We start from the raw sequence: 25,418 nt of genomic DNA, 5'->3' as shown, positions 1-25,418 counted from the left end.
GGAAAATATCCGGCGATGCCACAAATGTACAGGTGTGCGCAAGTGGTGCATCACCTCACCAGCAACCCCCACCAGGCCGCTCCCTCCACACCTCAACTGTTTTAACCCCCCCCCCCCCCCTCTTCGCTCCGGCGATCATACGCCAGAGCTCCCCTGCCACAGCCTTTACTTCGGGAGAGACGGCGGCAGGCTCGGGAGACTCAGGATCGCTCGGGTGCCCAAGTCCTCCCGAACCGCCCCGAACATCCCCGAGCCTGCCGCCGGTCAGTGTGCTGCTATGATCGGCAGCGGCAGGGGAGCTCTGCTGAAGACCGTTGGAGCAGAGGCGCTGGGGTTTCACAGGAGGGGAGGGGAGCGTTGTCCTATTTAGGTACTTCTGCCCCAGAAAAACCCACCACTGAAGGTGTTAATATCAAGACAAGTTGAAAAAAAAAAAAGCCAGAAGGGTTTTGATTGAAACCATCAAATCAGACCTCAGTTCCCTTATGGCCCATGGAGAGATTAAAATACATATGCACATGGTCACGCCGCCCACTAGGTTTCTGTCTGTATAGGCAGGCACCCACAAGCCTCAAACTACTGTAGAAGTCAGCGTCCACCGCCACAATACAGATCTGTTCATATGTCCACGACCATCAAAGGATTTCTCCTGCTGCGGGCACATGCGAGGGGGATGTGTCTTTGCAGCTTACCGAGTCAACCAGAATCAGGGCCATAGCTCGTGTATATCAGGGACTTGACTCTTTCTGCACATGTTACATCTGCCTCACCGGACGTGCAACATGGTTTTGCTCATTTGCGAAGAAAGCTGAATCTAGCACAATGCTGGAACAACCTCCCGCCACCCATCAGGCTATCTGATTCCCTTACCTCCTTCAAGCGCTCCCTCAAAACCCACTTTTTTCGACTAGCCTATTCCTCCTCCTAACCTCTTTTGATCCTCCTATCCTGCCTCCGTTCCCCTCCGTTCCTACTTATCCTATTGTATTTCGTTCGTCCACCCACCTATTTTTAGTATGTTAACTCTTATGAGCAGGGCCCTCCTTCCTCACGTACTCACCCTACCTCATTACCTCACCTGTGCTCCTGTCCTGTTCTTCCCTTCCTCTACTTCATCTTCGGTCTCCTTGACTATTTTGACACCTACTGCTGAACTGATGCTGATTTTAGTTCTACCAGCTATACCCCTATTTATACTGTATCTTTCTACACACCCTGTACGTTACCTTGTAATTTTTTTTTTTGTTTTGTTTGCTATGTACGGCGCTGCGGACACTTTGTGGCGCCTTATAAATAAACGTACTACTACTACTACTAATGCAAGAAAATAAACAACAACAATTAGAGGATTTCTATTTAACAACAAATATAGAAACAAGAATAGTGAGTTAGTTTATACAAGTGTAACAGTGAGCCTACCGCTGCTGGGTTTTTGCCATCAAATGATTGCCGGCAAATATCCCAGTAGCGGGGAAAGGCGCTTCATTTAAAAAATAAATAAATTCCCACACTTTCGGGCGCAATTGCGGTTAAATGGCATTAAATAGGTAGTATTTGGTACAGGAAGTTGGGATGTATACAGTGTACACAATACCCAATAATAGCTATGTACAATTATACCTCTTTAGAACAGTAGCTGATCACTGACCAAATCTGGTGGTAACAACGGTGGATTCTAGTATCAGCAGTGTCTTATATAGGGGGAAGTGGATCAAACCTTGGAGAAGAAATAAAGATGTTGCCCATGGCAACTTCTCTAGTTTACTACTCTATAACCCTATAGTATCAGTAATACCTTTTTGTAGCAAAAGGGGTGGTGTAAAGGAGGCACTTGTATAACAGGCACGGGTCATAGGGTTGACATAATTAAGGTCAACAGTCACAAGGTCAACCACTAATGGTCGACAGTCAAAAGGTCGACACAAAAAAGGTCGACCTTAGTTTTCCCCCAAAAAAATTGTTGTCTATGTCGACATTTACATTGTGTAAGTGTACTGCGCTCGCCATGCTTCGGGCACGGTGCCTCGCTGCACTCAGCACACTATTATTTCCCCCTCCCTGTCCACTGGGATGATAGAGTATGAACAAGTCCTTATTTAGAAAAAAATTGTGAAAAAGTCATGTCAACCTTATACTTGTGTCACCCGAATGCATGCCGACCTAGATAATGTTGACCTAATGACTGTATCCCCTTTTAGAACAGGGAACAATGATATTTTAGGTTTCTGACCAATAGCAGGTTAATAAGGAATGAGGCATGCTGGGAGTTCCAGTCAAAGTCATCACATGCTAACAGACAACGGGGTTGATCCTATTAACCCCGATGTGTGCGGATGATTCACCGAGTGCGAACCATCAGGACACCGGGCGCACTTTATGGCAGGCCGAATTCGCTGAAAAATGCTCGCACCTCAATAGGGGTGCGAGCAAATGTCAGCCAACTCGGCCATGCGAAGGGTGAGAATTAGGGTGCCATTTTCAGCGTGAAAATGGCACCTGAATGGCCCCTATAGGTTGACAACAAAATGTCAACATGCACAAAGGCCAACACATGAAAAGGTTGACTTGAATTTTTTGCGATTCTTTTCACACTTTACAATCCATGTGACTCCGATTGGGACCTGTAAAATGGGAAGACGATACACCTGACCCAAGGCATGGCGAGCTATGAGGGGGTACGCACTACAGTCATTGGGGGTTCACAGGCTCAGGGCACACTGACAAAACCGTGAAAAACTCATGTTGGCTATACCAGGCTTGAACAACTCTGCTGCTTCAGGAGACTACATCCCACCCACCCCCACTGCATACATCGACGCAAACATAAGCAAATTCACTCCTTTTTTTTTAAAATAAATTTGAACATTTATTGTATATAAAATATATATACTGTATATAATCAATCCACCAGCCGGTAGCATAAAACATAAAATCACAGTGAACAAAACAAGGACCAACAATATATGATGTCGTATATAAATATACTTCTATATATAAAGGTTATCTAGTCAACAATTTTGGATAGATATTAGTAACTGTTAGTATAACCATATAGATTAGACATATAAAATTTCCATACAGTACTTTGGCATATCTTATCCAGGCTCAGCTGTTATAAAGCCATTGGGTATTTTAGTCCCACATTAGACATACAGGGCCAGTGTTCTTTGGCAATATTTAATGATGTTTGCAATATAGTTGCTCTTTGGTGCAGTTTAAAAAGGTAAGATTCCATTATAGAAAGTTGAAAGCAGAGATGTACCCCTTTTACACCAAAAATCCTGGATCCGACCCGGCATTTGGAAGAAGGATCCAAGCTGGGTCGGATCCGGGATTTACACTGCAGTGCCCACCCGCAGAGTAGACAGAGGCGGCGCTTGGAGATGACATCATCTCCAAGCTCCGGGACACCGGTCATTCCTGCCGGGACCGCTGTGCTGGGGGCAGCCCAGCACCAAGGTAAGCTGCTGGGCTGCCCCCAGCCGTCGCCCTCGAGGTGAATGGATGCCGCACACAGGCATCCATTCACCTCCTATGCTGCCGCCGCTGCTGTCTGCAGAGTATAGCAGACAGCAGCGCAGGCTGTCTGTGCCCCCTCCGTCCAACCTGTGGATACTGCGGTCCGCAGGTTGCACGTCCCACATTGATGCAAATTTACACCACCCTCTACCCAGGTCCTAGCCGTGTTCTACCCAGGTCAGGACCTGGGTAGAAGTCCCATGTAAAGGGACACGGTGTGTCCCATTTACAACGCCGCTGACCCGGGCATTTGCGGTGGTGTAAAATGGGTATTAGTTGCAAAATATATCCCTCCCAGGGAGCAGCTGGTTTGTAAGCTTTTTATTCTAAGTAGCAATATGTGCAGGTTAGCCAAAAAGCAAGGATGATACTTAGACTCCACTGTGGGGTGGTCTCTCACACCGTGGGCTGGTTCCCAGCTGCTGGTGCCTCCTATTTGTGCAGCCTTTTCAAGAGCATCCAGCCCGGGCTCAGGGGTCTCCCGATCGGTGGTTGTGGATAAAAGCCATCTGATGCATTTCCCTGACTCTCCGTTTAGTTAGCGGCCTCCTCAGACAGGTAAAACACTCTCTCCCAGCGGGAGTTTTAAATGGGACTTGTTCCGCCCATCTGGGTGTGTATTTGCTACGCCTATCCAATCATTTCGGCTTGCAGGTTGTGAATATGTCTCAGCGCATGCGCCATTAAGATACTACCAAGCCTCCTTTTCACTTTTCAAGCAAGCACTTTCCATTTCTTCTAGCTCATGACTCCCCCTTATATATTTATAGAACCATTGTGCACACCTAATACAGCATGAAGGGGCTCGGTGAAGGTGGCAGTGAATGTGTGCAAGTGTTTGACAGGGTCACACATTGAATTAAAGGACAGCTCTCCAGCCTCATAATCCAGACATATCATTAATCTACCATAGGAAATATTGCTAGGTAACTGGATGTCTTTACAGGCATGCCTTGCTAGATACTGAACACTACAAGACCAGCCATTACTAATACTCAACTTACACAATCCCCAGGACTTGTTATTACTGCCAAGGTTTGCCTGATCACCTCTCCTCTCTATACTGGGATAGCATACCCCTACTCCCCAGTGATTTGATTTACTGACATCCACTTCCCAGTAATGTTTCCCTGAGGAAAAACTCTGGCTGCTCAAAACCTGATCACACTGGAACTTCCCTGGAATTTCAAATGTGTAGAAGCTATCTGAATAGGATGCAGTTTTCTGGCCATTGGATATAGCAATACCCATTCCAGCTGTGTTTGCATCCAGTAATAGGCCTGTAGCTTTCTTAAAAGACACTCCTGTATATATACCAGTTATTAGATCAGATAAGGTTGGCAATGCCCCTGAGATGAACCCCACATCTGCACTTCTTACATCATAGATCCGTTCATAAGGTCTCTTTGTGTACTGCTCATCACAGAAGTCACCTATGTCTTGTTGCTGCAAGATGGTCAGCGGATCAGACACTTTACACAGCTCCTCAATCGTACGGATCCTGCTGGACAGCTCGTCCTTCCTTCTTTCCAGCAGCTGGATCTGATCCGAGACTGAAAGTGAAGCCTTCTTTTCCTGCCTGGAGATCTCACTCAGGAGTCTATTTTCTAGCTCTTCTAGATGTCTCCTGAGGCCTATAAACAGGCCAGTCACCTTATTTTTTACATCTTCAGCTTTATCATGATCGTTTACCCTGAGCTCCTGCAGACTCTTCACTGTTCTCTCACTCTCTTCCATCTTTGTGGTCAGTTTCTGCAGAACATTCCTCAGCTTTTGTGTTTTCTTCTCAGAAGCCTCATCCAGCAGCTCCACCTGGTGTCCCCGATGTTTTCCAGCCAAACAGCAGGACACACAGATACAGACAGCATCCTTAGTGCAGTAATACTCCAGGATCTTCTTATGGATGGAGCATTTTCTGCTTTCCAGGGATGTGGTGGGATCACACAAGACATGTTCTGCTGACTTGCTGTGTTTCCTCAGGTGATCATCACACAGAGAAGCCTCACAGTGCAGACAGGATTTAACAGCCGGTACATGAGACTGAATACAGTAAGTGCAGGGGATCCCAGTCTCCTCCTGATCTGGATGAGTAGACGGGAATCTCCCCACTATGCTGCACAGAGTTACATTCCTCTGCAGTGCAGGACGCTCCGGACATTCCGCTCTGCATTCCGGACAGGTATAAATGCCAGACCCTTCCTGTGTATCCAGCACACGATCAATACAGACCCGGCAGAAGTTGTGTCCACATTTCAAGTTTACAGGATCTGTGTAGATGTTCAGGCAGATAGAACAGTCCAGCTCCTTTCTCAGATCACACAGAGACGCCATTCCTGTCAGGGGAAGAGAGAAATGTAAATGAAAGTCTGAAACTCAGAAGCCATTGTGCAGGATGCTTTTAAACGCTGGATATATCAAGCTTCATAAAGTGATAAATAGGAGAGTGATAAACAACCAGCCAATTGTATGATGCATCCCACCCTAAACAGGAAGGGATTCATTGTTGTGTGCCAAAAATATGATTTTTCTGGATGTACAAAAATATGCTAATTTAACAAGCAGGATTTGTATAGAAACACCCACATGAGCCTTCGCACCATCGACACAGATCAAACAAACTTCGAAATCCTGAGTGAGCATATGGCCGGCACAATAAATATGCCAGCAGATGTGTTTCCTGCATACAGAATCATAGTCAGCAACGAATAATGGGCAGTACGGATGGTGTAGTGTTTAGCATTACTGCCTCACAGCGCTGAGGTCATGGGATCAATGCCCACCATGGCCCTAACTGTGCGGAGTTTGTATATTCTCCCCGTACTTGCGTGGGTCTCCTCCGGGTACTCCGGTTTCCTCCCACAATCCAAATATACTGGTAGGCTAATTGGCTCCTAACAAAATTAACCCTAGAATGTCTGTGTGCGTGTACATGTAGTAGGGAATATTATTTATTTACAGTTTCTTATAAAGCGCAGCATATTCCGTTGTGCTTTACAAAAGGAGACAGCGATACAGCAAACGGGATTTACAGACAGTCAAATGGTAGGAGGGCCATAGATTGTAAGCTCCACTGGGGCAGGGACTGATGTGAATGTTCGAGTATTTTCTGTAAAGCGCTGTGGAATATGTGTGCGCTATATAAATAACTGCTAATAAATATTAATAAATACCAACCCACCCCCCACCACCAAAAAAAACCAACAACACAGTCATGTTTTTTTGGTGCCTGTTACTCACTTGGAAACTAATCCGCACTGCGACCATTATCTGAAATGAATTTCCACAAATACATGTTCCAGCAACACATGCACGGACCACCAATAATGTCACAGTTTTGAATCAGGGTTACAGTACAGCGGGCCTAATTCAGACTTTATCACAGGACAAATTTGTTCTCAACATTGGCAAAACTATGTGCACTGCAGGTGGGGCAAATGTAACATGTGCAGAGAGAGTAAAGGCCCATACACATTGGGCAATTTTGAGCTAAAAGCAGCTCAGTTTTGCCATTTGAGCCGCTTTCAGCCCCTGCAGATGAGCGATGGGGTGGACGGCTTTCCATGGCTATGGCCATTTCCTGCTATGGAAATCCGTCCACCGCCGGGAAAATCGCTTAGAAGAGCGAAAATCACTCATTGTGTCAGCACGGAGCCATTTTCAGCCCAGTGATTTTTCACATCATCGCTGTGCATGCACCCTGGGCAAAATTGCCTAGTGTATATGGACCCTTAGACGTGGGAGATTTGTTTTGTTTCTGTGCAGGGTAAAATTGTCCCAAATCGGATCAGTGTGATGTCCCCTCAGGTCCAATGCGCGGTCCCATCAGAAGTCCGGCATGCAGGCCCTAAACTCCCTCCCGGCAGAGGGTCAGGTGAGGGAACATGGGTCACGTGTGAAAGTAAAGGACCGCTTGGGATGGATCTTATGCAGGTCCCGGGTGTCTCATAGGTGATCAGCTGGGCAAACACTGCTGTGAGAAATCGCAGCAGTGTACACCCAGCTTTAGATTTCACACCCTACCTACCTAAATCTAACTCTCTTTGCACATGTGTGCGCGTCTGGTTGCACAACCACAGATCAAGCCTGCGCCAGCTAATGCAGCATGCACCAGAGATGCTCACGCACCCCATTCGCGGCAATGGACACGCCAGCCAACAGATATAGGCATCTGGTGTGCCAGCAGAGCCGATAATAAAGGCTCCATCTGTAGGATGTGTGAGCACTCCGTACTCACCTCAGGTATTTGGCGGCTTCAGCCACACGCCGCAATCATCGTGGGACTGAAGCCGCCAAATACCTGAGGTGAGTACGGGGTTAGGAAAGCATAGAAGTGCAGGGAGCCTGTAAGCCTGTAAAGAGGTGAAGCAGGCACAGCGGCAAACCCACCCGGTATCCGCAGCGGTGCGTTGCAGGCCTACATAGATGGGGAGACACACGGGAAGGGCAGCCACAGCACAGGGAGAAGTGTCAGTCACACGGCTCCCGGTGCGAGTGGACCCACTGTGTGATTCTAAAGTGCGGGCACACATGCGCGACCCCGCAAGTACGAAAACACTCTCCCGCTGACCACCAATGAAAAGAGGTACCTGAAGATTTTTTTCACAAGACGGGACGCCGTTTTTGTGACACTGACTGACAAACTACTGTGAAACAATTTACAATCATTCCAGCTAAGCACTGATCGTCTTAGCTCATTGTAGACTTTACAAAGCAATTCCCGCATTTGCTTACTTACCAGATTCAGTTATTGTTTTTGATTTGTTTTTGTTTCTTGTTTTACACATTAGGCATCAGTTTTGTTTCTAATTTATTTTGTTTCATCCAGTAACTATATCATACCGTTATGTCACTTGTAATTTATTGAGAACACAATACATTATATAATTTGGTACTTGTGTATTATCACAGCGATTTCCATCGTAGGGCATTGTACAATCAAAAATCGGTCGCATCGCATGCTATCATATCGCATGTGATGCGACTCGATTTTTAATTGTACAGGCAACCTGATGCCTGATTCCTATGTTGAATGCACTCCCATTGTTAACGCCACCCCACCATCAATGCCAACCCGAAGCGTGGCGAGCGCAGCGAGCCCGCGTGGGGCGGCGGCACGCGTCCTCCGACCCCCACTATCCACGTCGGCGTGGAGTTGATTTTATATAGTGTGGCGCCACACTATATAAAAATCTACTCCACACTGACGTGGATAGTGGGGGCATGAAAATGTTGGAGGACGCGTACCGCTGCACTCGCCACGCTTTGGGTTGGCGTTGATAGTGAGGTGGCGTTAACAATTGGGGGGGCATTTAACATACCTAATCACTCATCAGGGTGGCTGTACAATTAAAAATCGGGTCTGGGGATGCATTTAACATAGGAATCAGGCATCAGGGTGCCTGTACAATGTAAAATCGGGTATGATCGCATCGCATGCCATTATAATGGCATGCGACGCGATATTAAAATTGTACAGTCAGCCCTGGAAACCCTCGCATCGGGTCCCATCGCATACCTTAATTAGTGGTATGCGATGCGATGGGCGCCGTGATAATACACAAGTACCTATAATTTTTTTTAAATAATTACACAGCACATGTCAAATCATTTCATAAATAAAAGTACCTAACTAAACCCAGTATGGCATTCCCAAACCCATCTAGGGTACAACCATAAAAGGCAGAGCGCAGCAATAAAGAAAACATGTGAACAATTTATTATTACAAATCACCTGATAATGATAAATTGTCCATAAGAATGCATAGGGGCCAGGTGCACGAAGCCTCAACATTTTACAAACAAACACAGTCTGTGACATGGCAGGTAGGAGCTGATTGGCTGGCTGTTTATCACTCTCCATTTTATCACTTTTGAAGCTTAGTGCATCAGGCCCATGGAATGCTGTAGTGTAGGCCTAGGGGGTTGGGATCAGAAAAAGAACATCTCGGAAGTCACCTGACTACAACAGAATCCTGGGATACATTAAAGATAATAAATACATCCATAATAAATAATTCAGTTCCATATATACATTATACAAATAAACTATCAGCCAGGAGGAACCACTGACCTTAACATCCGATTCCAGCAGCCAAACATGTGAAATGCAGGAACTTGGAAGGTGTGGCTGATCTGCTCCTTTATGCTGCAGTTAGGGAGTGTGGCCAAATGTCAGACTATAACAAAAACGTCCTGTGGTGGAGGCTATATAACAAGTCTGGTCAAATCCTCTGTACTAATTAAGTTTACTGTACAAATCAATGTACTCAGTGGCGGATTCAGGGGGGGGGGGGCACCCGGGCACGTGCCCCCCCTGTCATTTATTTTGTAGCTGAGGACCAGGGCTTTCCAACGAGCCCTGCCCCGTGTCTCTAGCCCCCCAGGAACCGGAGATATCGCCTGGCAAACCTGTAACGTTTTTTCCCCAAAGGATAATATGGGACCCGTCAATTCCGACCCCCACCCGGTTCCGACGGCTGCCAGTTCCCGCCCTGGCATCACAGGAGCTTGTGGTTGATTTCATTCAATTCCAAATCGCTGGGCCTTCAATATGATATCAGGCTGGTCTAAATCGGTCAATCTGATCCAGAGATATTGTGTGTAAACCGATTTTTTTATTTTTGAAATGTAATTTCATAGCTGTTCATGTTTGAGGGCAGATTACTCTGGAACCAAACGTTCCAGTTTCACTGGACCAAAATCATTCAAAGCCTGATCAAAAGTTCTTCAATATAATACTTGTCTCATGTAAATGGGTCAGTTGGTTCCGAAGATATAGCCGGTTAAATGAGATAACTGGTTAAAGGGGGGAGGGGTGGTTTTCTCTCCCCCTCACACCAGAAAATGCAGGGACTAGGCTGGTGTAAAAGGGGCCAACCTGGGAATGCATTTTCTGGTGTGAAAGGGGTATTATTTCAAATAGCCGGGACCTGCAGTGCTCTAAATACAGCCAGGCTCTGCCACTGTCAGTGGCTATCACTTCTGCCTGGCCGCGGCTGTCCCCCATTTACCACGAGCATGTATTCCCCCTTGGCAATGAGCATGTAATCCCACATGGCAACGAGCATGGAACCTCTGGCAATGAGCATGTAGAGAAGCAGCACTTATGTAGCATCATTTTTAATAGGCATTATGGTGTTTGGCATAACACATAATGGACATAATGGCGTGTAACTTAACATGTAATTGATATTATGGTGTAAATGTTTAATGCGAGCCTTTGGTGGACAATGTCCCTGTTTATGAAGTGTATTGTGAATTTCGGCTTAATCTGTGTGGCATTATGTGAATTCTGGCTCAATCCATGAGGCATTATGTGAATTTTGTCTCAATCCGTGTGGCATTATGTGAATTTTGGCTCAATCCATGTGGCATTATGTGAATTTTGGCTCAATCCATGTGGCATTATGTGAATTTTGGCTCAATCCGTGTGTGTTATTATGTAAATTTTGGCTCAATCCATGTGGCATTATGTGAATTTTGACACAATCCATGTGGCATTATGTGAATTTTGGCTCAATCCATGTGGCATTATGTGAATTTTGGCTCAATCCGTGTGTGTTATTATGTAAATTTTGGCTCAATCCATTTGGCATTATTTGAATTTTGGCTCAATCCATGTGGCATTATGTCAATTTTGGCTCATTCCATTTGGCATCATGTGTAAGGGGCAAGTATAATGGGGTCTAGTATTTTGTTGCATAATGTGTAGAAGTTGTATATGGTGTTGACACGCCCCCTGTTGAGTGGCCAAACACCCTTTTCTGGAGCGCGCCTTTGGTGCGCGCACAACTACATCCTTCACTTTTGTCGCCATGGTGGGCCTGCGTACTTTAACTGCCAGGGCCTATTTTTATTTCCATTCCCACCCTCTCCTGCCGCTCTCTTAGCATGTACACTGGCACCACTAACACCGCCCCTCCCCCCACCAAACCCTTTTTTATCATGGTGCCCCCCCTGTCATTTTATCCTGGATCCGCCCCTGAATGTACTGAAGGATGAGGAGTTAATATCTGCCTGCACTGTCTGGTTATCTATATATAATATATAGCAAGTTAGGGAGCGTGTCACAGGGCTGCTGTTACAAACTATAAAAAAAAACAAAAATGAAACCAGCGGAGGTATGGTAATATAGGATGTCTATCTGCAAATAGGAGGTCATCTTCATGTGTCCGAACTGTCAGTGGGCCAGATGTACTAAGTCTTGAAAATGTGATAAAAAGGAGAGTGATTAACCAGCAACCAATCAGCTCCTACTTCTTATTTTTCAAACCTAGCATGTGACATAGCAGTTAGCAGCAGATTGGTGGTTTATCACTCTCAATATTATCACTTTTCAAGCTGAGGCCCTTATTCTGGTTCACTCGCAAAGGTAAATTCCTTCTCAAAAGAACAACACCATGTGCAATGCAGGTGGGGCAGATGCAGTTCTCAGCTCCCCTTTGCGGGAGACCGGCGAGAGGGCAACTAGTTACAGTAAATAGGGGGCATGGGAGCACTAAATCTTTCAAGGAAGGAACCAGGGCCGGCGCTACCTGCTCAGCACAGCCTGCAAAGCAGGTAGGCGCCGGCCCTGTAAGGCGCTCCCCTTCCCATCCCTGACACCACTGCTGCCTGTTACTGCTGCCTGCTCCTGTCAAAATATATGACAGGCAGCCGGCTCTGCGGCGGCTCTGAACAGGCATCTACCTCTCGCCATGGTGCTGTTCTCACAGCAAGGAGCCAAGCCGCTGCAGTGACTGGCCTGGAGACAGGAGCCGGAAGCTGCCGCTGCGCGCTCCTGCTACAGAGACACGGAAGATGGAAGGAGTAGCTGGCTGACGGGAGGAGAGCAGGTACCTATTAGGGGAGGGGCAGGCTGCACATTTAAGAAAAGGAGGGCTCATACAGTAGGTATTGGGCACTATTCTGGGCATTATATGTATTGGGCATCACTCTGGGCATTATGTGTATTGGGCACTACTATTGGCATTATGTTTATTGGGTACTACTCTGGCCATTATATGTAATCGACAATACTCCGGGCTTTATGTGCAAGCATTAATACTCTCGGCATTATGTATATGTGGCATTATTGTTTTCATTATTTGTTAGCAGTATTACTGTGTGTATTATTTTTATAAGGGGTACTACTGTATTAAGTAACATAAATAATGGACTTTGAATGTAAATAAGGGACAATAGTGTGTGTTAATGTGAATAAAATTATGCCACGGTGTGTGAGAATACACCTCTTTTTTTGTGCAGCGTGGGCTGTTTCCTTATAAGGTATAAAGAGAAGGGCGCAAATTTATAGTTTGCAGGGGGCTGCCCAACACCCTAGCACCGGCCCTGGAAGGAACCCTATTAAAGAAAACAGCGGGAGCAGAGGGAGTGAAGCAGGAGGGAAGCACCGATGCAGCAAGCCACTAGCTTACCATCTCATCTGCGGCACTGCCTTCTGTTGCTTGTGCCGCTCCCTCTGCTGCTTTGGCTCCCATGGCCACCCCATGCTGCGCTGCCTCTGTGGCCACTGCCAGTGCTATGACCACGTCCAACAGAACCCTGTCTGGCAGCTGGTCAGCCCCAGCACTTCGTGACTTGCGCATGCGCAGTCACTGTTTTTTGCCAGGCAGGCCAAAAGCCAGCTAAGCAGGCTGTCCCCGGCGCCTCCTCCTCACCCTGCATCCGGAAGGACATCCGGCTGCGTTGCTAGGGGGAGGAAGGGCTTATCTTCCGGAGTCCATGAGGACCTGCAAGAAGGTAAGCCTAAGGGAGGGGGAGAGGGGGGGTCGGCGAGGCGGCGGGCGGGCGGCGAAAAGAAGCCCATAGGCTTCTATAGGGCGATACCCTGGCCGGCGAAATCGGTGCGGCCGGGTAATAGTACATCCCAGCCTTAGGGGGGGATTCTCTAAGAATCTCCGCCCCCCTTCGCCGCCCATCGCATACTTAATTATTGCATATGTTGTAACATATGCGATAATTAAGGCAAAGGACAGCTCTTGCGTTAAGAGCTGTCCTTTGCGGTGGGAGTCGCCGGGTCCCAGCAGGTCCCGGCGGCTCCCCCCTCCCTCACACACCCGGCGCTGCTGCTGCTGCGCCGGGCTCTCCTCCTCCCTGCACCCGGAAGAGGATCAGTGCAGGGAGGAGGTCACAGGTCCAGGCAGCACAGCTCTGTGCTGCCCGAACACAGGTGAGGGGGGAGGGGGCGATGCGGGGTGGCGGGGGGTCGGCGCGGGGCGGCGGAGGGATGCAGTAGAAGCCCATACATGCTGAGCGGTTGATATAATACCCCCTACCACACGCGGGACATCAAAGCTTCCGCTCATATCACCCCCCCACCCCTACCGCTGGAGGATCGGTAAGGGCCCCCAATACATTGCTATGCCCAGGGGTCTACACTGCTGTTGACGCCCCTGTATATATATATATATATATATATATATATATATGTGTGTATATATGTATACATATATATATATATATTTTATTTTATTATTATTATTATTATTTATATACATTTGGTCTATCTATAATACTTTAACTGACCCGGCATATACTGGGTCACCTAAGTGTCCATCTCCGTGCTTTGCTCCGCCCCTCTGGAAACCCCCTTCTGAAAATCCTGCGTTTGCCCCTGGTTACCCAGTTTCTTTTATCACTATCTACTATACAACGGTATCTGCTGTGCTATATAAGAAACTGTAAATAAATAAATAAATGATAACAATCAGAATCAGCACTCAAAAAAGAGTAAAACAAGGTGATCACCAAAATCATGTGTCATCTATATTACAGCACACTGGGGTAAAGATTTTTTATATACATTATGCTGTAACAGTCTGTGTTGTGTGCAGGGTTGGCCCAAGCCTAATTCATTTGGTAAGCAAACATAGATTTTATTTGATATGTAAAAACAGGGACAGTGCATGCCTGAGGTGTGCAGCAAAAATATAGGGCAGGCATGTCCAAACTATGGCCCTCCAGCTATTGTGAAACTACAAGTCCCATCATGTCTTGCTACAGTTTTGCTATTAGGAAATGCTAAAAGTATGGCAAAGCATGCTGGGATGTGTAGTTTCACAACAGCTGGAGGGCCATAGTTTGGACATGCCTGATTTAGGGCATGGCCACATAATAGTACCAATTCACAGTACACCACACAGTAGTGTCCCTTAGACACACTGCACCAGCTAGAGCCCATTTGAACACTGTAACACCCATTACACATTGTGCCACACATCGTAATGCCCGTTACACATTGTTCTACACACTGTGATGCCCGTTACACATTATACCACACACTGTGATGCCCATCACACATTATACCACACATAATGATGCTCATTACATATTTGCCACATAAATGGCACTTACCTACATTCTCATTGCCATTGTTAGCGTGTTCTTGCTCAATGCCAGGGGCTTCATGCTCATTGTCAAGGGAGAGTTAAATGCTCGTTGCCAAGGGGGAGTGAATTGTGCATTGCCAAGGGGGAGTGAATTGTGCGTTGCCAAGGGGGAGTGAATTGCTCGTTGCCAAGGTGGAGTGAATTGCTTATTGCAAAGTGGGAGTGAAATGCTGTCGCTCACTGTAAGAAGATAGAAAAAGTGAGTGTAGGTATGTTTACACTCTCTATCTGCTACGGTCTTAATGAGATACTCAGTCCTTATTAAAACCCAACAACCAAAGAAAATATAAAGACTGCACTATTTGAAATTGGAGCAATTCAAATTTAATAAACATTAAAAATAAGTGGCGTAACTAAGGTGAGGCAGACCCCGCAGCTGCTTGGAGGATCAAGCACCAGCGGGGTCTGTGGTGAGCGCCGGCGCCTGGTGCAGTGCATTAGGCTGCTGTCTGAGCTGACGGAGGGTAAGCAGCTGCTGCGTGCGACATCATCACTACACGCAGAGGAGAGGCGCTGGACTCGGAGAGGAGCCCCAACAGTCCCGGCACCCCCCCCCCGCGAGCCGCGTCGCAACAGTCTATGCACCCCCCCCCCGCTACACTCCAGGAAACCCCCCGTTCAGCCGCGCCCCATCACCCCTGACACCCCCCCCCCCCGAGCCACGCTGCATCTCCCCCCGGCACCCCTCCAGAGCTGCGCTGCAACACTCCCGGCGCCCCCCAGCGGGTGAGCGCCCGGAGCACCCCACCTGCCTGGGGCGCTCCGGCTCCGTGCACTGGCCCTGTGTGTGTGTGCGCATGTCACATCATTCCCTGCCACAGTGGAGCTGACAAGGCTCGGAATGGCCTGGCAGGGGACTGGGAGATTCCCCAGTGGGTGCCATTGGTTCAAGACTCCTCACACTTTTCAAGGGGGGTGTGGCCTGCACCTGCCACTTGACAATGACACCACCGGCCCGGGAAGTCGCCGCCGGGTTGTCCATGGCATCCGCGGCGGTGGAGGCGGCCGGGCTGGCATCTGTGTTTGGCGGACTGAGTGATTGACACTCGGCAGCAGTAATCCCGCTCACCGCCATCAGCTGTCCATTGTGACACGGCTATGGGACCACAGTAACTTGTTTCGGAATTGTTGTGCAATCAGCAGTGCGCCTGCTCGGAGCTCCCCCCTGCTTATGGCGGGAGTTTTCTTTTAATACAGAGTAGACTGGACGGAGGCTGTATTATTACAGTAGCATAGCCGCTGTCTAACTGCTTGTCTGCACTGCTGCGCTGTTACAGGGTGTCGGTGACCATGGTCGGCGCCGACGCAGCAGGTGAGCAGGGTTGTGGCGGTGTGTGCTGTAAGGCTAGTGTAGCACTCTGTAAAGCAGCCCTGCACTCATGCACCATACAGATACAGTAGGCGCTAGGACATTGTGTTGCGGGCAGGCCTGAGCACAGGGCTAGGAGTGATTTGTTTTTTATTTAATAAGATCAGAATTTGCAGTGTTACATTGTTATTGCTGATTGTGTTATCATGTATTCTATAATTGCTACACAGGATCTGCACAAGTTCTCATTTAGATGGTCATATAGTAAAGGCCCCCATACACTGAGCCGATTTCGGCCTATTGCGACCAATCGGGCCATTAAATCAGACCAAATCGGCTGTCCCTGACATGCAGCCAGGTCTGATGCGTGGTCCTGTGCACATTGGACCTGTGTCGGGTGGTCGGACCTGCTGCTGACGCGTTTCGTCATTCACTGTGACTTTGTCAGGAGGTGTGACAGTGAATGACGAAACGCGTTGGGCGTGGCCTATTGAACAGCAAGTGTGCGTGTCCTGGTCCACAGAGGCTGCAGCAGTATCTTAGGATATATGCTGTGAGTGTGAGTGTGCCTGTGCCCTGTGCATGCCCCCAAAGGCCAGCCCCACACATCATAGGCCACACACAAGATGTCCACATTATACATTGGGTGATGGGGGTCATGTCCTTCTTACCTTGCCTGAAATGGTGTTAAATTTAAGTGTGTCCCCTCAGTTCCGGTCAGTGCTGCTGTGCTGCTTGATAAAGCTGCCTGGGTTAGCTGGACCCTGACTTCTTCTCCAGTCCCCTCCACAGTTCACACTGCACACAGATGCCACGAGGCACGTCTGACCATGGTTGTATGCGCTGCGGTGTCCTACAGTGCTTCCTGAGTACGTTTCAGTATCACAAGACATGTGGCATCCTGACGAAATTGATAAATAAAACAGAATGCCCTAGTTTTATTTATCGAAGGGCACCTTGTTTAAAAGACAAATTGGTGAAAAGCAGTATAGAAGAAGAACCCCGACAAAGTATACGCACTAGGGGATTCCACAGGTGTGGGTCTTGTTTAATGTGCAGGACTGTGCGGAGTGACACATCAAAATTTTTAACTTTTACAGTGAATGGCAATACATACAAAATTAATAATTTTATTACGTGCAACTCCAGGAACGTAATTTATCTCCTGGAGTGCACATGTAATATGTTTTATGTGGGCAAAACTTCTAGGAACCTTCGTGTCCGCATGTCCGAACATATTTACAATATTCGAAAAGGACTAGACACTCATTCAGTCCCATCCCACTTTAAACTCATCCATAACAAAAATGAATGCCATATAAAAAATTTCTTAGGAATCGCTCAAATTCTGCCAAAAACCAGGACCAGAGACATAGAAAAAAGACTCTCACAAACAGAGATGGAATGGATTTTTAAACTGAAAACCCTCATTCCCTCTGGTCTTAATACAGACTTTGAATTGAGAAGCTTTTTAGAATAACGTCACTCCTCGCAGTTTTATCTTTTCTATCTGTATTTTAACGGTACCTCATTTTTATCTTTTTTAAATATTAACTTTCCCTACACTGCTTCATATAATTATGTGTTATTTTTTCATGTCTTTTTTCATATTTTCTTTTTTTGATATATATGTATTGTTTATTGATGTGACTATTATATCAATGCCATTTTCTCAGACATTATGCCTTTATTGACATTCGCGCATATTATATATGTGACCTATCAGCCTTTATTATAGCGCTCCCTTTTCCTATTTATAAAGTATTTTTCTCCCACTATAGAGTTGTTATGCGACAGGACTTCAGTTTGTCTGGTGTCTTGTCGACATGTCACTCTATTATCAGCTGACCTAGAGCCCTGGCGTGATCAGCGTAGCGATCGGGCTTTTTGCCTTGTTGTCTGTGCTGGTTCGCGCGGTGCTTCTGTGAGTCGGCCGTTGCCTTGGTGACAGACGCGGTGGGCGGGTCACCCTGCTTCCCCGCGTTCTGTATCTCCAGGCAACGTTGTCTTGGTTGCCGTGGTGACCGACGCTACTGACCGGCTTATACCGGAAGTGGCGCCGCGTCACATCCGGCCGGCCGGACGCTGTGGTGAGATGAAGGAGTTATGTCTGTTTGCTGGTGCAGCACAGGTGAGCATGCTTTCAATCTCATTAGGCTGTTTAGTGACACTATATATATGCGCTGTTTGTCTCAGCCAAGTATGCTCCTGACGACGGCAACATCCCCACGCCGAAACAGCTGTTGAGCATGGCTGACCTGCAGTGGATTCTATGTATCTGATGCCCTGTCTTTGAAGCTTTTGTGATGGCTGATAAGTATTACCTGTATTTTTTGAAAAACTCCGCTGCAAGTTATTGGATACCCTTTTTCACTTTATAAAATATTTTTCTACTTTTGCAATGGTGTGCCATCCTCTAATTATTCAATATACCATTTATCTTATGGACTGTGCACCTACCCATCTGGATTAATAAGAGTTCAGAAGTGTGCGGACTGCTAATACCCAGATTTACGTATTTATACCGATATATTTCTTTGTACCTAATGCTGCTTTCCTTGATCCTATTCAGATGTATGACATTCAGAGATTCACTCAATGTACAACAAAATGGCCGCTGTATCTATGGCAACCTTATGCCCGGCATACACATACATCTCTCTCCAGCGCTTGTTGCTATGGACGCCGTCGGGGGAATGCGACTTCCGGCGGAAGTGAGGTATCGCGAGTGAAGAGGAAAAGCTGTGTGTAGCACGGGTGCGTCACTTCCGGCGGAAGTCGACGGCCGTCACCGCTGCCCCGCGTCCTCACGTGCACTGATGTCATGTGGTGGAAACCTCCAATAGGATCCTTCCAAATATAGGTACTTCAGGTATAAATGGACTATACACTTCAGTATGCCTCACACTTCTGAAGAAGGACATCACTGTCCGAAATGCATTAAGTGAGGCATACACTTGGAACCTTTATGCTGGACTGCTACCCTCTTTACCTGGACTGATAGAGGACGGGGATACCGGTGCCCGGAGTCTTCCACACATCTGAAACATCCAGTTCCCGGTCGGAGGGGAAAATCTCTGCAGCAGCTCTGCCTAAGGACCTTGTTTTATATGCAAATTTTAATCATCGATTCTGTGAGTTTCCTGTATCTAATAAAAATTATTGTAACCCCCTGGATACTGCACTATGATCGCCTTTCATTGATATACCCTTATTCTAATTCCCAATGTGGGAGAAGGGGTATATCATTTCTTGTTGTTTTAGATATTCATCATCCCTGACCTACATCAGGATTGCTGTTTCCAAACAAGATATGTATTTCTTTAATCAATCACACAATTAGCGCTAAGTGGTGTCACCGTTTCCTGTTTCTTTGGCCTGGAGACAGGTGAGGGCTCGTGAGGGCTGTGCAGATGAAGGGGGCTATTCTGAATTGTTTGTATCTCCGTGCGTTCGCACGGGGAACCGATGTTGTGCGTCTGCACATGCGCAGGGTGTGTACGCCCACTGCAAACAGGGTGTTCCCTGGGTGCATGTACCCAACACTGCAGGAGTGGGGTGTTGGTGAATAGTCGTGTTCCCATGAAAACGCTGGGCGTTCCCATGGTAATCAGTCTGTGACGTGAGTGCTGGGGGCGGGCAACTGACATCACTAGATGTAAGCTGCCTGCCCACTTCCTGGTGAATGTGCATATTTGAGAGTCCCTTTAGATATGCGTGCACTCCAAACATCATTCGATGGTCGGCGACCATCAAATAATGTGAGTGATCCCCCAAAACTTGCGAATGGATGTTTATGTTAAACATCCATTCACAGCCCATTCAAACATATGCGGCGTTTGAGGAGGGGCATACCGCCATACAGAAGGCGATGAATTCGCAGCCTTATGAATCAACCAGAATAACCCCCGAAGTCATCTTCAGCGTTACTGTCCAGCCAGCCCTAGCAGTGGGTAATAGAATCCTTCCAGCAGCCGCGCGATGCCTTTTCAAGCTTTTGGCTCCTGGAGCAAGGAACCCGCGGCTTGTTGAGAAGGAGGCTGATGTGTGATCCGCTTTCTGGAAGGTCAACCCAGGCCATCCCCTATGTTCAGAGTGGTAGGGTCCAGGAAAAGTGTGCCCATAGCACCCCCCTGATGGTGACCCTGTCTGGTATAAGTAGAGACCTCCTGCATTTGTGATACAGTGCTGCATCCTAGGACATAGCACCATATTACCTGTGACATCATCAGTCAGCTGCATGACCCATGAGGTAACGCACACTGGCCACTGCAGCTTCTATCAAGAGGCCAGGAAATTTCCAATGTAAGGCAGTACAGATGGGTGTCGGATGACGGAGCGACAGGTTAGTACACCGACATCGGAATCCTGATCAATTTATCTGCAGTTATATCTATTAGTGTGTACCCAGCTTTAGTGCTACTTGAGAACCAGTTCTGGAAACCACTGGTTCAATATTTATATATATATATATATATATATATATATATATATATATATATATATATATATATATATAGCTTGGGAATGAGGGCGGCACTCGTCAGACTTGATTTGATGCAAATAAAAAGCCTTTATTATCCGACGGCGTTTCGGGCTAAGCGCCCGTTTTCAAGGATATACAAAGATGCACTGAAACACTATTACATTTATAGCAAAAGCAGAACCCGCCCCCACAATAATCAGCGTGCAGTTGAACTTACCCGTGCAGGCGCCATGTCCGGGTTGCGGAAGGGTGTTCCTCCTTACTGCCTTCCCCCCGGCAACAAAGACCGCTCAAAACAGTCCCGTCCACCCGGAAGTAGCATGTGCAGGCAGTAGAACGTCCCCGCATTGCCGGCATATGCACAGCCTTCACCCAAGTCCCGGGACTTACGCTGTGTTGCATAGCAACCACCAAACATTTAAAAATACTGTAAAAAATACAAAAACAAACATGTATTTAAACATTACATTTAAAAATTACCGCAAATCAAAGAAAACATTGCGTAATATTAAAACTCTATTAGAGCTACATTATGCAGTGGAGAGCTGGAGTAACTTTATTAATGCACAAATGCTTTTTGTGTATAACCAATGTACCTTCTTTAGCATTATCAAGGCTTAAAAATGCCAAGACTGACCTATGTGGGGAAAACCCAACGCACCTTTAAGGAGCGGATGGCCCTACATAGGTCAGGAATCCATCAGGGGTTAAGCAGTGGCCATAGCGACCAGCCTGTTGCCCGCCATTGTATCAAACTTGGGCACAGTGTGGCTAGTATGAGGTCTATGATAATTGATCAAGTGCCCCCATCTTTAAGAGGGGGTAACCGTAACAGAAAGCTGCTACAGAAGGAGAGTAGGTGGATTTTCTTCTTGCAGACTATCGCTCCAAAAGGCCTAAGGGCGGGATGTATTAAAATACATCGCCGCCCTTCGCGCCCCCCCCCGCCGCGATGCCGCCGCATATGTACTAACATATGCGGCTGGCATCGCGATGCGGTGACGGAGGCCCCCCGCGATACCTGTACTGTGGTGTGCGGGGGGTCTCCGTCACCTCCCAGCCGGCTTCTGCAGCATCCACGCCGGGGACAGCTAAGCAAGCTGTCCCCGGCGCTTCCTCCTCCCCCTGCAGCCGGAAGGACGTCCGGCTGCGTTGCTAGGGGGAGGAAGGGCTTACCTTCCGGGGTCCAGGAGGACCTGCAAGAAGGTAAGCCCAAGGGAGGGGGGAAAGGGGGGGTTGGCGAGGCGGCGGGTTGCGGCGACGCGGCGGGCGACGAAAAGAAGCCCATAGGCTTCTATAGGGTATCGCCACCCAAAGGTGGCGATACCCTGCCCTGCGAAACCGCTGCGAACGGGTTTTAGTACATAGGAAAATGCGGTAAAACGGGGGTTTTACCGCATTTTCCCTTTAGTACATCTCGCCCTAAATGAGAATCTGGGCCTGCAATGTTTTTTGTAAATCCCTTTTCTAGGCACATCCAATTGTTTGGTAAAAAAAGTTCTATGAACAGATAATTATTTGTCAATAATGTTAGTTGACCTGCCAATATTTGTAGTTAATTTGATACTATGCAAAATTTCTCCAGTAATATCAGTCTTGGCATTTTTAAGCCTTGATAATGCTAAAGAAGGTACATTGGTTATACACAAAAAGCATTTGTGCATTAATAAAGTTACTCCAGCTCTCCACTGCATAATGTAGCTCTAATAGAGTTTTAATATTACGCAATGTTTTCTTTGATTTGCGGTAATTTTTAAATGTAATGTTTAAATACATGTTTGTTTTTGTATTTTTTACAGTATTTTTAAATGTTTGGTGGTTGCTATGCAACACAGCGTAAGTCCCGGGACTTGGGTGAAGGCTGTGCATATGCCGGCAATGCGGGGACGTTCTACTGCCTGCACATACTACTTCCGGGTGGACGGGACTGTTTTGAGCGGTCTTTGTTGCCGGGGGGAAGGCAGTAAGGAGGAACACCCTTCCGCAACCCGGACATGGCGCCTGCACGCCGGAGGACCGGGTAAGTTCAGCTGCACGCTGATTATTGTGGGGGCGGGTTCTGCTTTTGCTATAAATGTAATAGTGTTTCAGTGCATCTTTGTATATCCTTGAAAACGGGCGCTTAGCCCGAAACGCCGTCGGATAATAAAGGCTTTTTATTTGCATCAAATCAAGTCTGACGAGTGCCGCCCTCATTCCCACGCTACATATTTGGATCACTAATCCTGGGGAAGGCAACGCAGCATAACTTCATATTTACAGTGAGTGCCGGACCACACATCTTGCATATATATATATATATATATATATATATATATATATATATATATATATAGGGAAGCCAATCCCGGGGCATTTTTTCAATCCCGGGATTCGGGATTGAAAAATGCTCAATCCCGGGATTCCCGGGATCCCGGGATTGGCTTTCCTAATTAAAAGACTGCCCCACAAACTTACATTTGATGGTTGCCGGGTGGGGGGACGGTCGTCCATGCCGCTGGCGTGCTGGCTTCGCGCTGGCTGTGGGCGCTTGGGCTGGGCGAGTGGGCGCGCTGGCTGGGTGCTTGGGCTGGGCGGGTGGGTGGGCGCGCTGTCCGGCACGGCATTACAATGCCGGGCGCGTCCTCTGCCTGCGCAGCGTGACCCCTGATCTCACGCTGAGAGGTCACGCTGCACACAGTGCTGCCGGGAGAAGTCGGGCAGTGTCTGAGCGATGCTCAGATGCTGCCCGGCATTAGACTGCGCGCATGCGCAGTCTAATCCCGAAATCCCGGGATTGGAAACTCCAATCCCGGTATTGAAATCCCGGCGTTTTGGGGGCCAAATCCCGGGATCCCGCCGATCCCGATCCCGGGATTGGCCACCCTATATATATATATATATATACTAGGTGATTCATCGCGCCCTACGGGCGCTCTTCACACCGTCGTAAGGGGCTGCGCCCCCTTAATTTGTGAACGTTTGTATATGAGAAATATGGTTAGAATTGTATGAAAGATGCCCTGTATTGCAACTTAGGTGTCCGCGAATCGCGGGAGGGGGGGTCGCGGAGGGTGCCGCGAATTGCAGGAGGGGGGGTCGCGGGGGGTGCCGCGAATTGCAGGAGGGGGGGGGGTTGTGGGGGGTGGATGCTGCGAATCGCGGGAGGGGAGGGATTGCAGAGAATCGCGGGAGGGGGGTCGCGGGGGCGGGGGTTGCGGCGAATCATGGTAAGGGGGGTCGCGGGGGGTGTGCCGTGAATCACGGGAGGGGGGGGTCACGGGGTGGGGTGCCGTGAATCGCGGGAGTGGGGGTTGCGGGGGGGGGGGGTGTGGGGGGGGGTGTGACGCGAATCGCCACAAGAAAAAATCAACACAGAAAGGTCAACACATGTAAATGTTGACATAAGTGTGGGTGGCACTTCATTGGTGTCCATGTCGACACATGAGAATGAATATGAAAACATTCAAAAAATGAAAAAAAAAAATTCAAAAACTCATGTCAACCTTTTTCATTGTCGACCATAGCCATGTCAGTGTTTTCCATGTGCAATTTAATTCTGGAGCTGCCGCGAATCGCGGGGGGGGTGCCGCGAATTGCGGGAGGGGGGGTCGCGGGGTTGGGTGCCACGAATCGCGGGAGGGCGGGGTTCACAGGGGTTCCGGTGGGGGGTTGCCGCGAATTGCGGGAGGTGGGGGGTCACGGGGGTGCCGCGAATCGCGGGAGGGGGGGTTGCGGGGGGTGTGACGCGAATCGCCACAAGAAAAAATCAACACAGAAAGGTCAACACATGTAAATGTTGACATAAGTGTGCCACTTCATTGGTGTCCATGTTGACACATGACAATGAATATGAAAACATTAAAAAAATGAAATAAAATCTTCAAAAACTCATGTCAACCTTTTTCATTGTCGACCATAGCCGTGCCAGTGTTTTGCATGTGCCATTTAATCCTGGGGCTGCCGCGAATCGCGGGGGTGCTGCGATTTGCGGGAGGGGGGGGTTGCGGGAGGTGGGTGCCGCGAATCGCGGCAGAGCGGGGTTCATGGGGGTTCCGGTGGGGGGTTGCCGCGAATTGCGGGAGGGGGGGGGTCGCGTGGGGGGTGCCGGGAATCGCCGGAGGGGGGGTTGCGGGGGGTGTGACGCGAATCGCCACAAGAAAAAAATCAACACAGAAAGGTGAACACATGTAAATGTTGACATAAGTGTGGCACTTCATTGGTGTCCATGTCGACACATGAGAATGATATGAAAATATTCAAAAAATGACAAAAAAAACTTCAAAAACTCATGTCAACCTTTTTCATTGTCGACCATAGCCATGTCAGTGTTTTCCATGTGCAATTTTAATCTGGAGCTGCCGCGAATCACGGGGGGGGGGGGGGGGGGGGGGGGGTGCTGCGAATTGCGGGAGGGGGGGTCGCGGGGGTGGGTGCCACGAATCGCGGGAGTGCGGGGTTCACAGGGGTTCCCGCGAATTGCGGGAGGTGGGGGGTCACGGTGGGTGCAACGAATCGCGGGAGGGGGGGTTGCGGGGGGGGGGGTGTGACGCGAATCGCCACAAGAAAAAATCAACACAGAAAGGTCAACACATGTAAATGTTGACATAAGTGTGCCACTTCATTGGTGTCCATGTCGACACATGACAATGAATATGAAAAAATTAAAAAAATTAAAAATAAATCTTCAAAAACTCATGTCAACCTTTTTCATTGTCGACCATAGCCATGTCAA

The 25,418-nt window shown here is 48.0% G+C and overlaps 1 protein-coding gene across 1 annotated transcript in view; it reads right to left on the bottom strand.

Moving 5' to 3' along the window:
• Positions 1-3,490: 3,490 nt before the first annotated feature.
• Positions 3,491-25,418, bottom strand: part of LOC146075639 (E3 ubiquitin-protein ligase TRIM39-like) — a 36,621-nt gene continuing 14,693 nt past the window's right edge. Inside the window, exon 2 of the mRNA XM_083185065.1 lies at positions 3,491-5,852. Coding sequence (XP_083041191.1) covers positions 4,276-5,852 — 1,577 coding nt within the window. The 3' untranslated portion in view covers positions 3,491-4,275. The remainder of the gene's footprint in view (positions 5,853-25,418) is intronic.

Source organism: Crinia signifera, chromosome 4 (assembly GCF_055691185.1).
Source record: "Crinia signifera chromosome 4, ASM5569118v1, whole genome shotgun sequence".
Classification (NCBI taxonomy): Eukaryota; Metazoa; Chordata; class Amphibia; order Anura; family Myobatrachidae; genus Crinia; species Crinia signifera.
Note: the sequence above shows the minus strand (reverse complement) of the source record. Positions and strands in the feature narration are given on the sequence as shown.